General features: G+C 43.6%; 1 protein-coding gene across 1 annotated transcript; it reads right to left on the minus strand.

Annotated features, from left to right (window-relative positions):
* Nucleotides 1-3,106, minus strand: gdf10a (growth differentiation factor 10a; the record flags this gene model as incomplete). Its single annotated transcript, XM_083987883.1, has 3 exons — nucleotides 1-192; nucleotides 303-1,459; nucleotides 2,845-3,106. 3 exons carry the CDS (start codon nucleotides 3,104-3,106, stop codon nucleotides 1-3), a joined length of 1,611 nt encoding a protein of 536 aa, XP_083844009.1.
* Nucleotides 3,107-14,018: the final 10,912 nt, after the last annotated feature.

Raw genomic sequence — 14,018 nt, forward strand, 5'->3', positions numbered from 1 at the left:
CTATCTGCATGAGCAGGACTGGACGGACATATTGGGATAGACTTTGAGCACTGGGTTCCTGGATTCATCCTGGTAGAGCACAGCCAGAGGACTCATCTTTTCTGGGACACAACAGGGTTCAGGAACCCCAGGGATGATCCCAACGGCTCGAACTATGCTCTGGATGGTGGCATGGTTAGATGGCCTCGTCACCTTGGAGAGATTGAATGAGGGGACAAAGAAAAAAATGTAAGAATAACTATTGATACTCAGTATAACATCTTTATGCTATATGATGTTGGGTGAGGTGTTGGTGTTCCTACCTTGGGCATGGGAAATCCACATGTGCCTGCACAGTAGTAGGCTTCAAAGGCCTTCGGTTCTATAACCCATTCGCTCCAACCAATATCTGCAAAATCCACCCTGAGGTTCCTCCTGGAGCAGCCTCTGTGCTGGGTGTTGCCCCACTGTCTCCTCCTGGCATTACGCATTGTCTGTTCATCAAAACTCAGGACAGGTGACTGAGTGTTTGAGCTCCCTTTATGTCTTTTTCCATCCTTCCCCTCATTCCTCCGTTCATGCTTTCGCCCCTCACTGATGGTCGTCGTGTGACTGTCTTTGAGTTTTTTCATAGTTGCATCATCAGGTTTGAGTCCATGTGATGTTCTTTCTCCTTCTTTGAGAACTTGAGGTTCTTCTCTACTATGTGCTCCTTGACTTTCCTCCACTCCTTTTTCCTCTTGGCTCTTTCTCTTCTTTTCCTTCCTTCCTGATTTAGGCTTGGGTTTGAGGTACCAAGTGCTCTCCCAAAGGTCATCTTTCCTGTATCCATCAGGCTTGTAGTCAACCTCGGGAAGCTCATTGTTCTGGATGGGGTCAGAGGGCAGAGTTGCTTCCCTTCTCACACGTCCTTTCAACTCTGTTGAGGAGGTAGGTCTGTCTAGCAGCTGAGAGGAATGCGAGGGCTCTCCTCCATCACTGAGAGGGTCATATCTCTGAAGGCTTGCGGCCACACTGTTAGGCTCTGCCAAGGCTTGGTCATTAGCATACAGTAACAGGTAGGGCAAGCTGCCAGAAGACAGTGCCTCTTCTGGTTTCCTTTGGTACTGCTGCCCTAAGTCCAACTCCACTGACACCAGGAGATGACCCTTATCCCGTGCCTCCTTTATGACCTGGGTCACATCTTTCATCTGCCACACCCCTCTCCTGTGGGGGTGGAAGGTCACATTGCCTAGAAATGACCCCATTGACCCAGACCTAACCTCTGACCCAGAGGAGACAGAGCGAAGGAGCAGGCTGACGGACGGAGAAGGGTGGACGGCTGCGGAACGACAGGATGGGCTCTTGAAGCGTTTACAGAACCAAGGCTTTTGATGAGGGCGCCGATCAAGCAGGAAGTGGAATGTGGCAGAGAGGATGACCTCTGAGTCCTGGAGGGTTGTAAAGTTTAGATGATACACCGTCCTGTAGTCAGATGGGTCTGCAAAGACAGTCAGTGTCAGTCAGGTGAACAACACAACATTAAAACCTGTTTTTCATTAAGTTGTACTTCTGAAACGCTTCCCACTGCTCCTTTACATAAATGATGAGTCCTCACAGAAACAAATAAACAGTTTACAGACATGTTCTTGAACAAGTACATATACTGATTGGCTAAAATATACTATGTGATTATATGATGAAAGACAAATCTGGAAAATAGGCAAATAATTTGCTAGAGCACATTCATATGAGAGGGATTTGTAAATAGGGTACAAAATTGCACCAAACCCAAACTGCATTCCTGCTGCTAAAATCTGAAAAAGTACCACTACTAAACACCTTCCCACGTTCTGTTCTGTTACATGACAGAGCCGCATGCCTTGGTAGGATTTCGGAAGGTGCCCTTAAGAGGAACCAGACTCTGGGGATCTGGCTGCCAGGGGTGGAGGGGTGTGAGCAGAGAGCTACATATTCATGATGAACATTAACTCCAGAGTTAACAGCAGAGTTATTGTTCATTGTATAAGAGTTCAGCGGAAGTATGGACTGACTCAAGAGATATACATTACCTCGGATTCAGCCTGCATATGGAAATGCTTACCTCAGTTTCTCTTAAAGCTTCCCCTTTAAGCCTAATACAGCCAGCACTGTCTACCCAGACACCAAGACATAATCAACTGTTTTAACAGATCTTACATTGTTGTGAAAACTCTCTTACATCTCTCCTTAGATTACACTCTGCCTCTGCAGTAAAAATACACACGTGTTATGATATGCCATCTGAGAACTATGTGGGATATAAATGTCTATGCGTTGTGTTTATAAAAACAGCATCAGACAGAGAGGTACGACTGTGCTTTAAGCCCCTTGACTCCAGGACGTGGAGTCACACATGTCCTGTAGCCATAACAGGATCATAGAAGCCACTACAGTGACCCTTTGCCAGCGCGTAGCTGCCGCTGAGGCTTTAACTGTACTGGGCATCTGGGCATTGCTCGCACGGATTGCTCGCATGCATTCTTGCGCATAGTGCGCGTCTGTCTGCGGTAATTGGTCAGACTCCGCGCAGAAGAGGGACAGCTGCTGCAACAAACACAGTGTCCAAAAAGCATCCCAAAATCATTTAAATGCATTCTCAGACTGTTCCAAAACAATCCAACCTATTTAGAGCGACTGACCGAGGCATGCAGCCCCACTGAGCGCTTGCACTTTTAATAACCATCATTCATGGGAAGGATCGCGGAGCTTTCTGGACACTCCTGACATCTATTTTTTGCTTTTAGCGTCGCAGCACTGGTGCACTAATTGTCCAAGACTATAATTCCAAAATTAAATCAGCATGCATTTGAGCACGTATGCAGGTTGAGGAGCGTGTTCACACACCTTGGCTGGCTCTGAAACTCCTGACAGTGTTTCCCTCTCTGAGGCGGTTCTCCCTGTTGTATTTCTCGTACAGTTTGGACATGTGCTGTGAGACCATGTCCTGATCCAGGTAATCTGTGAACGGGTCCGACGAGGAGTGGAAAGAGCCACTGTCCTGTGTGCTCCAAGCGCCACCTTTCATTGTCCTAACCGCTGCAGCACCTAGGAAACAGTTTAACATCAGCAGAAACAGGTGCGGGGACACCATGCTTAGAGCTGCCATTTAAGTGCTGAAATGAATACAAAATCCAAGGTGGCAAAGAGTGCAGGGAAATGTTGTCCAAAAACTATCCAAGGTGGACTTTAATGGCGCGCCAAAAACAATCCAAACTAAAAAAAAAATTAAAAAAAGAGGCTGTGCGTAAATGTTCCACCTCTCCGCTCTGCTTCCGCCCCGTGCTGCCTGAGCCGTCTCACTCCTCTGTGACAGACTGTGTGGGACGTGGATGCTGAATGGGTTCGTCTGGGTGGGCAAGAGTTGGAGCTGCTACTTTTACACTTGCGCCTGTGTGACCGCCAGAGGCTTGAGGGGGGGTTATACTGGAGCAGTGAGAGGTGCTGACGTATACTCCTGTCAGCCAACGAGGTCTCTGCAGAGCGCACAGCCAGAAGTGGAGGTCATGATGCTGACCCCCCCTCCCCTCATCTCTCTCTCTCTCTCTCTCTCTCTCTCTCTCTCTCTCTCTTGCTCTCTGATGATGAGGATGTTGATGATGATGATGATGATGACTTCCTTATGTAGGTTTGCATTGGTGGACTGACAACATTGATCCAGTGGCTTTGGCACACCGTTTCAGAACAGAGCTAGTAGTCATTTGTTTAGCACCGGTCAGACAAAGCCACTGTTCAAACTCAATAAATAGAACTTTTTTTCTATACAGGCAAAGTAATTCCACCTCACAATTTCCATCTCACCACATTATTTCCAGTAACTGCCTCTGACATGCTCTCAGTCACACATAATTAGCATAGAAACACCTACAATAATAGTCTGGCCAACCACCCAAGGGCTATTGTTAGCAACAGTGATCCACATTTTGTTCAGTGTGTGTGTGTGTGTGTGTGTGAGACTCAGGTTTGTCATGAAAGGATGCGGTGTTGCAGTGAGAGGAGACTTTCGAGGGACTTTCTGTGATTGTATTCATGGCAAACAGTACATGACCTCTACTGGGACTGCTGGGTTCAAACTCTGCACGGTTTTGTCTCTAGTGTGTACGTGTATGTATTTTTGAACATGTGTGTATGTGTGTGTGTGCATAAGAGTTGTTTCCAGTGTGTGTCTCTGATGTCTGGAGCTCTGTACCAACAATGCTTGTTTTGTGGAAGTGGTGGTCTCCAGCAGGGAGGCTATAACTAGCTGGGCCTCTCGGGTCACACTCTGCCACAACACACACACACACACTCTCACATGCACACATGCATGCACGAGCACACATACAGAGCTACTTAGTACATTTCTGGCCCCCAAGGGCCCCACAGGATACTCCTTTTCACTATGTTCCACACCAACGACAGGTCTTAAATCTGGTCTACTCTGGAGATGTGTTTGAATGTGTGTGTATGTGTGTGTTATGACGACTTTGGCTGAAATGGCATTCACTATGGTTTTGTCATTGCACATAAACACAAAAATGCTGCGCCTCTCTCCACCCCATGCTGCGTTTTTTACTTGAAAAACAAAATATGATTAATTGTTGTGGTTATTTATCTGAACACTGATTTTTGTTTGATTAAGTGTCATCTTTGAAAACACTGTGAGAAATCCAGGGAGGATTTTGGGTGGCATTTGAGACTGACCGCTCCCTAAATCAAAACCCCTGGTTACACAAACAAATACCGAAAGATATACTGTTCTTTCTTTTGAAGCATTGAAAATTGCAAACCAAACAATAATTGCCCAACAGTGAGTTGTCTTTCTCTGTTATTAACAAGCCATTAAAAACCTCTTGTCATTACAACCACAGTGGAGTATCTAGTTTGTTCTTTGAAGCAACACATGGAAATAAACAAGGAGGCATTTTATACAGACTGGGAAGCGTGAATCAAGCTCTCACAGTCAAATGTAGGAGTTTATCCTGGAATGCCTCAAAAAGAGACCAAACATGTGCGTAAGCATAGAGAGAGAGAGAGAGGGGGGGGGGGGGGGGGGGGGGGGGGGCAGGGCAAGTCAAAGTGATATCTGAAACCAGGGCATTAGGGTCATAATAAATAGTCCTGGGGAGGAGACAGCCCAATACAAGTTCAAGCGTGAGGACGACAACATGAAATGGCTTTGACCTCTAACCCTGAATATGTAGGGCAGTGTGAGATTAATGTTGGGCATTATCTACAATAATGCTTCTCTCTCCATCATGACTGTGAGGACAGCAACATCATTGTGTCTCGATCTAATAAGATGAAAGACAGCAGGACAAAAAAAAAAACAGAGTGAGTGTTTCTCAAGAGCTCTCAATAGGCGCATCATCTGAGGCTACGGTTACACATGTCATTTCAGTATGACTTTTATGTTTTCTGCCTGAAGCGCGGGGCGTATTAGGTGACGAGGTCAAAGTGCACAACAATTTGATTTTTCTTATGTTGCTATTGGATCTTCAAAGCCACATGTGGAAGTCGTCAGGCTCAGACGGAGATCAGAATCTCACACGTTTTGATTCTAATAAATTCAGCCACATCAGATGCAGCAACAGCCACTTTTAGGCCGAGTGCGGACATGCGGCAGTGTGATCTTACAGGATCAGAAATCACATTAAAAGGGACGACCGGAGCTGAATCTGCCATGACACCCGAGCATGCAATGGTGCACCACAGAGCTGAGAGACACACACAACAGAGTTTGGATGGATCAGATGTGGATTGCTATGTTAGCACATGAAACCCGTGGCCTGTAATTTGAACAATTGTTGCATAATCCAGGTCTTCTGATATGTCAGTTTCGCTGCTCATTGATCTCTGCTGCAGCACTGAACTGTGAAACTTGTTGTATCTGACCACGCGGGCTGTGTTACAGGGCCACGGTGTGTTATAGTTTGTACAACATGGAGGTCCCCTCGTAGGGCCGTCCAAACCAAACAGGAGTTGTGTTCTGTTCTCTGTGGGGGTATGGAGGAGCGTGAGGAATTAACATGCCCGTGTGTGTGTGTCTGTGTGTGTGTGGGGTGGGGGGCAAAGACGGATGGTTGGTTCTGGAAATGCTCCTAGTTTAACACCTTTGCATGGTATTGGGTAAGACTTTTTGGTTTCAGACCTCAGCACTGGGGGTCTGAGGGATGTTTGTGTGCGGACTCAGGGGATTCGGTATGGATCAACTATTGGCCAGTCATCATCTGGTGCCTGGTGTTGGCCTGATGCTGTCATGTTTTGTCCAGAAAGTACAGTGCTGTGGGGGATGGACTAACCGGCAATGTCTTGAGCTCATAAAAATAAAACAGGGGGGAAGTTTGAGCCAAATGTTTCACATGTTGTGTATCCTCCAGGATGTTTACCGCTGCTATAAGAGAATTTCCTGTGTACCTAAGGAATACTTTATGGGTGGACAAAACAACAGGTCACACTCTAACGTACAAGAGGTCACTCAGGATTGCTGGAACTTGTCTGTTTAAAGGCTGTTTTAAGACTTTTAGGATGCTGTTAAACAAACACCCAAAACTGCTGCCATGTCTAAATCGCCACATTGTTTTAGGGGTTTTCTGTTCAGCTTTATTTCGTTGTTCAATTTCCTTATAGATAGATAGATAGATAGATAGATAGATAGATAGATAGATAGATAGATAGATAGATAGATAGATAGATAGATAGATAGATAGATAATTTATTAGTACAGACTCTGGGTCCAGTTAAAAATACAAGACAGGACAGGAAAAAAAAGAAAAACAATATAAAGTAACAACAATAATACAACAACAACTTATAGGCTCCCTTTGTCCATGTTATGAAAATAACATGGCAAACAATGAAAAGATCAATACTTCTCTATTTGTTCTGTTAAAATAAACACAAATCCTCAAATGACCTCAAATCTTGTTTGATCTGTACAAAAAACTAAATGTAAAAATAAAATTTTACACTTAACTTCTTCAATGGAAGCCAAGCTAACCTCCTAGTGGCTCCAGCTTTACATTTAACATACAGACATTGATCCTCTCATTAAAATCCTGCAAATACCTGTTTTTCTAGCTCTTGTGGGATTTGGTCATGGCAGCAGTTTTTGTTTATACTCATCCAAATTCTGACACTTTGAGATCCCGACCTTGAGATTTCTGCTTCCTACTCGATACTGTGAACGGGTTTCTCTTTGTACCACTCAAGCATTAGAAAAATACATTTAAAAACTAAAACGCAGCATCTTTGTTCCTTCAACACAGTCCTCATTTTTCTGGATAACCCACATGACATGTCAACAGGATTTGAAGGGGGGCTATGATCGACAGGGTTTCATTACAAACAATTTATGGATTATCCAGAGTGACCATGAAATTGTCCCTGGAGAGACATTTATTTCTTAATCTAATGTTTCAATGCCGAGACCACCACAAACACATTTTTATTGTACTGGGATGGAAGCAGAAATCTCAGTGACAGCAAATAAACCCAAAACTATTTACGTAGATACCACCAATGGAAAGTGATAAAATGTGTTTTGTAGGGATTTTGGTGAACTAATCCTTGCCTGTTTGTGGCAAAAAATAAAATAAAAGCATGCTTCATCTTTAAGACTGGTACCAGAATACAGGATACATGTGTCTAATAAAACAGAGATTGCCAACAAGCAGGGGACTCATGGTTTCTGGCCAGATTCAGACAGCCCGACCTAAGGTTGGAAGGTAATGAAAGACCAGAAATCCCACCATGCGAATGCCATGAACTTCGCCTGGTTAGGTAGGTGTGTGAGTGTGAGAAAGAGCAGGGGTGTGTTTTTGTGTGTGTGACTATGGAGACTATAGTTATGCTAGGGGGTGTAACTCTGTGATCCATTCACATGGTTAATAAAACATTCATAGAAGCAGAGGAATGTTATGGTTTTTGTGTGCATGCATGTGCAGGCGAACGTGTGTGTGTGTGCATGTGTGTCAGAGGGGGAGAGTGTGTGTGTGTGTGTGTGTCCTTGTGTCTGTGATGTTGGGCCTCCTGCAGTGACCCCACGGAGTGCACCATTCTGTCCGCAAACAAAGGGCTGGCTTGTTCCCCCCCACTTCAGCCGTGGACTGCTCTGACGCTGCCGACCGTTTGCCGCCGAGCTAACCAAATATTTCCCTTCCTGCTCTGAATTTGTCTCAATAAATAGTTTTTTGTGTTTTGGGGTTTTCTTTCTCCTCTGGCTCTTTGCTTTTGATGGAGAACCCGACACACAGGTGGTCATGCAATAATCCAGTCTCATCTAGTTTTACCTGAGGTCGAAAACCGGAGGACAGAAACCTGACTTCTCTTCGCTTTCACCTCATGTGACATCTTGACTTTTGTATGGAGAAACCATCCCACGGTACAATGAGCCTCTGTGGGAGTATTACTTCATGTTTAATTGACATATGACTGATTCGGATTCATTTTGTTCACTTCTGTCTTCACAGCCCGTGGCAAAGTATAGAGGGACGTATTGTGCTTAAGATCTCACTGACTGACAGAGTATTTTCTCTGAGCACGGCTCAAACCACTTGACAGGAGGGCTGATCGGTGATTAAGGAAAATAAATGGAATATGTGTGTGTGTGCGAGTGTGTACGTGTGTGTGCGTGTCTCAAGCGCTTGCAGGATTGATGTCCTTTCCCGGGTCTGACATACATCCTTTGTCCTGTGCCTCTCTATCTCTCAATGGCCATGTTATTCACTGACAGACATATCAAGGCTAATTCACACAGATTATTATTTTTTTGCGGTTTACGTTCACGTTGTGTTACTTTGCAGACACCTTTAGCCTTTCCAGCTCTAATTGCCTGCGTGAAAGCCTTTTTTCTAATACCATCAAAATGTTGTTTGTTGCTTATCCATTCATACAGTGCGGTCTCCAGTTAGACTTATTTTACAGACAGTGCTCAGTGAATGACTCTGTACTCAGACACTGCGGTGACTCAGTGCAGTGTTTGCTGGGAATGCAGAATATTCTAAGGAGAGTGTGATTTGAGCTGTGACTGGTGGTGTTGTGTTTACTCTGACGCCCATGATATTCATTACAGGCCGCGCTGTGTGCTGCTACTTCCTGAACACGTCCCATTGGCCCGTGACCTTCACCTCCACAGGCTTCCCTTAAACCCCATTGGGCTGAAGCCAGGATGGAGGAAATTGCACTGGGAGATTGATTGGCTAAATCCTTTAATTATTTGGATTTCACAAAGTCTGAGAAGCCTTTAGTCGTTGACTGTGTCAAACAAAGATGGGAATGTTTCACCTTCTTGACAGGCCACACTCTCTCTTAAAAAAAAAAGCCGTATCCCAAAAAATCAAGTGAAATTTGAGGTTTTTATTTGAGATCGGGGAATTGCCGCAGGTTTCATAATATTGACAGAAAACAGAGACTAAACACTTGGGAATGAGCTTGAGTATTTTAACTGTAAAACAAATCAAAGGGCACTTATTTGTCACTTCCTCCTCACTTCACATTTCTGGTGTTTTTTTAACTTGACTTCTGAGATGGGAAGAATGGACAAAGTGTATTTTTTCAGTGGGATGTGATAATTTTGTGTGTGCATGCATGGGTGTTTTACCAGAACGTGATATGCCCACACACATTCAGTACAATATCCTGCTGAGATTTACATGGGGTTTGTTTCTTTTGGGCTTTTACCCAACGGCCTCAAGGCTCCTTTTAAAAAAAGCCTGTTATCCCAGAGCTCCGGCTCTCTAAAGAAAGCAGATATGTAATTTGTGTTGGGAATATGATGGCAGGGCCTTTTCATAGCTTGATGGATCCGTCAGACTGACCCTTGCTCTAATTTGCTTCTGTCTCCATCATTTAGCGAGGTGGTGGGTGATATTTCCCAATAAATTTGCCCTCCTAGCAGAGCAATAACTATGATATCTATTTCCCATTAGTGGGGGTTCAGGCCTCCTGTCGCTCTCTGGCCTCTAATTGAACGTGACCATGGCTTCGGTGATGTCATGTTCGTGGTTTTCAGGAAGTGAAAAGCCTGATATAGATGGTTGACTGATTTGCTGAGAGTCAAGAAAGTAGAGCTCAAAAAGAAACATGTTGTTATATTTCCAAGTCATGTTGAATCAGTTTGATATTTCATGATTCTGGCAGTCGCTGACACAAGAACAAACATTTCATCCACTGGGGTCCATTGTCTCTGTTGATGTTACAGGCAGGTCAGCCTACAGAATAAATACACAGTATGAGAGAGTGAGATCCATGTACATTGTCAGCCCTGGAAAGCCTGCTGTAAGGTCAAGGCCAGAGCAGCGGTAGCTAATCTCACAGGAACGCAAGATTCAATTAATATCAGTGAAGGCCCTTTGTTGATAACTTCCTGGTTTTAAACAAAGTGACCCTTCAGTATTCTCCACATTATTACTTTCATTGGCAACAGAAAAGAAGACAAAGGGAAGGTTTTTTTTTTTTTTTTTTTTTTTAATGAACACAGGGAACCAGCACCACAACAGATTAGGCTGAAAACCAGCATGTTCAAGAAAAAAGGGTTCATAGGGAAAGATGTGGTCACATTGTTCCTGCTGGAAAAATTAAATCAAAATGAACATATTAAAAATATCAATATTGCACAATGAAAGAATACAGGCCTTCTGAAAAATAGAGACGTGTGAAATCTTACCCCCCTTTTTATTTGTCTCTTTTTGGCTCATTATAGACTTTTTCATCTCTTTGCAGCTTGCATCCTACAAAACTGGTGTCCCAAAGCATCCCCCTGATTCTGACTCCACTGTAGTGTGAGTGTATAAAAGTGCAAATCTGAATGATAGATTTACCCTGAATAAAACTCAGGATTTGGTTTGTGATAGCTGATATTTCTGCCTGTTGTGTAACTGCTACTGAGTCGTAGACAGCCACAGCAGATTGTACAAAACAAGACATTGGCTGCTAAAGTTTCAGACGTTTGACGACTATGTGGTTAAAATGAACAATGTCAAATTTCATGTTACCTTACTTTTACGGTTCAGTGCAGTGCACAGCGCTTAGTGATCGATGGTCCTGGCCCACCTTATCATAGCCTTTGCATATGAAACATAAATGTTATTTATGAATGGTTTTGGATGGGGTGGACACAGGCTGTTAACATTCAGTCTCCATGTAAACTGAAACCTCAGTCCTGGTTCAGAGTCTTTCTGATTCACAAGGCATTTTTCTGAAATGAATGGACTTCCCCTCCTGACACGGTGGGAGCAGCAGGGAAGCGGTGTCAGATGTTACAGCGCCTGTGTGTACTGAATGTGTGCATGTGCACATGTTTCAGTTGTGTGCTTGCTCCAAGGCCATGGACGCAGACTACGAGGTCTTTGCATTATGTCTGCTGTTTAACTTCTCAAACCACCAGCGACTCTAGTAAATAAATACAAAAGTCAATAATTGAATATAAATAAACACAAAATAAATACATTTCAGTCATAATATAAATGCTACTTTTGTGTTTTTACATTAATGTAATAATCTAATAATTTATTAATGTTTGCATATCTTCAATTATTTCTGCATTTTTATGTTATTTATTTCGGTGTCCGTATGTCGATTAGGTAGGCGGTCCTGATTCACTCTAAGCCAGACTGGTTCTAATAGTGTTATTGATTGATGGGATCTACTACCACTGCACTGACTTGAATGGTAGAGAGAGACACACAGAAGCTTTGCACAGTGTTGTCAACTTAGCAACTTTGACACCAGATAGTGAGTGGTAGTGGTTTCAAAAGAAAGAGCTCTTTAAAAGATAAAGTGTTGAAAATATAGCAAACATTTCAAAAGATATTTGCTTTTTCCAGTGTGGTTTAAACATGTTTTGGAGTCTAAATTTACTGCAACTTATATTAATGTCCTATGCAACCTTGTGTCATATAACTCAAGCTAATGCTTAAATCATCTGCTTTCGTCACTGTTCCATACTCATTTTACCGTCTGACAACAGAAATCCAAAAATATGTTAACAAGAACAGCTTTATTTATACTCGTACTCATAAACGTGACTGCCTGAATAACTCTCACAAATGCACAACTCCTCCTGTACTCCACTGTACCTCAGACATGAGGTAAAGACAGATGATAGATTTGAATGGGAGACGTCTGATGTCATGCTTGGCAGCTAAATAAGCCTGGAGCAAGAAAAATATTCCGTCTAACAAGTCGTTAGTGCAGTGATTCTAGTGGAATGGGAAATAAGCTAATTTGTTGGAAGTGAAACACTGTGAATGTGTATCTTTTACCTTCTGGACGCAATGAGTTTAACATAGCGAGAAGGAGTTTTACCCCGGAAAAATAATTAAATATCAATTAAACTAGTTAAATGAGCATGTGTATTAGGGCTTGACGATATATCGATACAAAAAATATATTGATTTATTTTGAAATGTGATATGGAATGAGACCATATTGCATATATCGATATATGTACATATTTTCTAATCAGTTGTTATACTCCATCAACAGGTGTCTTTTTCATCACCGATATGACAGCAGTAGCTATGATCTCATCAGCGCACACCAACGCATGCTTTTTAATAGAGTTGTGCGTGGGGTCATATTATGGAGATAAAGCTGTAATGGGAGTGCAGATCGGGTCATGACAGTGACAGGGGTGAGACATGCGGCACACACCAGAGTTAGTCTGCTAACACCCAGACGTCTGCTGTACCACACAGAGCCGATTGTTCCACAGCCATGGGCCTTTCCATTCAGGGTCCAGCACTTCTCCGGTCCATCCCGGGCCCAGAGAGGACTCCCCTCTCCTGGGGTGGCTAATGCTGAATGACAGGCAGACACTGATCAAAGCTGCTCCTGGAAGCCCTGCCGTCACAGTTGGGGGGGTGGGGGCAGAGAGGAGACGATAAGTGTAGAGACAGGAGCAGTATGCCCGGTCTGGACCTGGGCCAAGGATCAAGGATCAGACAGCATGACTGGACTTTATTAGTTTCATCACAGACAATACACTCTCCACGGTGGACCTCCACCATTGCCAGATTATCTCATCTCTCTTTAGAGTCCGGTGGCCCAGAGCCATTCCTCACTGGAGCTCTGGAGCAGGAGGACATGCCTGGTTAATGGGTGCTGAGTCTCGCTGTTACACTTTTGTTTACCGTCATCTTCTTACTTTTTGCAAAAAGACCCATGCCTGCCCGGAGTATTTGTCATAGCCGTCATGCCAAATAAGTCTCGTCCAACCCAAGATTTGGATGTTATGCTTTCTAAAATATGAATTTCATAGTGCATATAACTGCAGACTCAATGTGAAAGGCAGTTCTCAGATTCCCATGGAGGTAGTTGTGGTAGTTGGATGTGTCTTGAACTCAGCAGGCCTGAAAAGCAAGTGTGTTTGTGTGTGCATGTGCATGTGTGCAATTTGTGTGTTCCCAAGCTAACCTCAGAGCCACGCATGAAGTAAACTCTGCCTCCTGTTTGATTTTGTCTTTAAAACATGTTTATATTTGTAATATAAAGTTAAGCACAACATGTCATGCTATATCCTGGGAGCATACTCTCTCCCATGTTACTCACTCTAACCGGAGCCAAGGAAAACACTTTGCTTGGCCTGGACCACTACTCTGAGCCACTCTCATACATTTCCGTATCAGTGCACGTGCTGAAAAGTGGGACTTTACAGCAAGAAAAATATTAAACGTTTTCTTCCACGGACAGGAAACGTGATGCCAGCCCGTCGTTCATCTGCCGTCAATTCACATACCTTTGTGCGATTGTCTGAAAAAACACAAAGTGGGATTTGCCATAAATTCAGGAAATCTTTGGCTAAACTGTTCCTCGGCCGCTGCTGATGACACAAGAAATTTCTCAGCTGCATGATGGAAAATTAAGGTTTTTGTGCAATCAGTGGCTGAACTGGACACATTGGAGAAAATCACTCCAAGGGGGTTTATGAACTTAATAAGCGAGTTTCATCTTGCACTGTTGTTTCCATGACAAGAGTGAGGTTAAAGAATAGGAAGTGCTTTGACCTCTATGGTCTGCGCCTGGAGGCAGCCTTTACACTG

Source organism: Trachurus trachurus (genome assembly GCF_905171665.1).
Source record: "Trachurus trachurus genome assembly, chromosome: 15".
Classification (NCBI taxonomy): domain Eukaryota; kingdom Metazoa; phylum Chordata; class Actinopteri; order Carangiformes; family Carangidae; genus Trachurus; species Trachurus trachurus.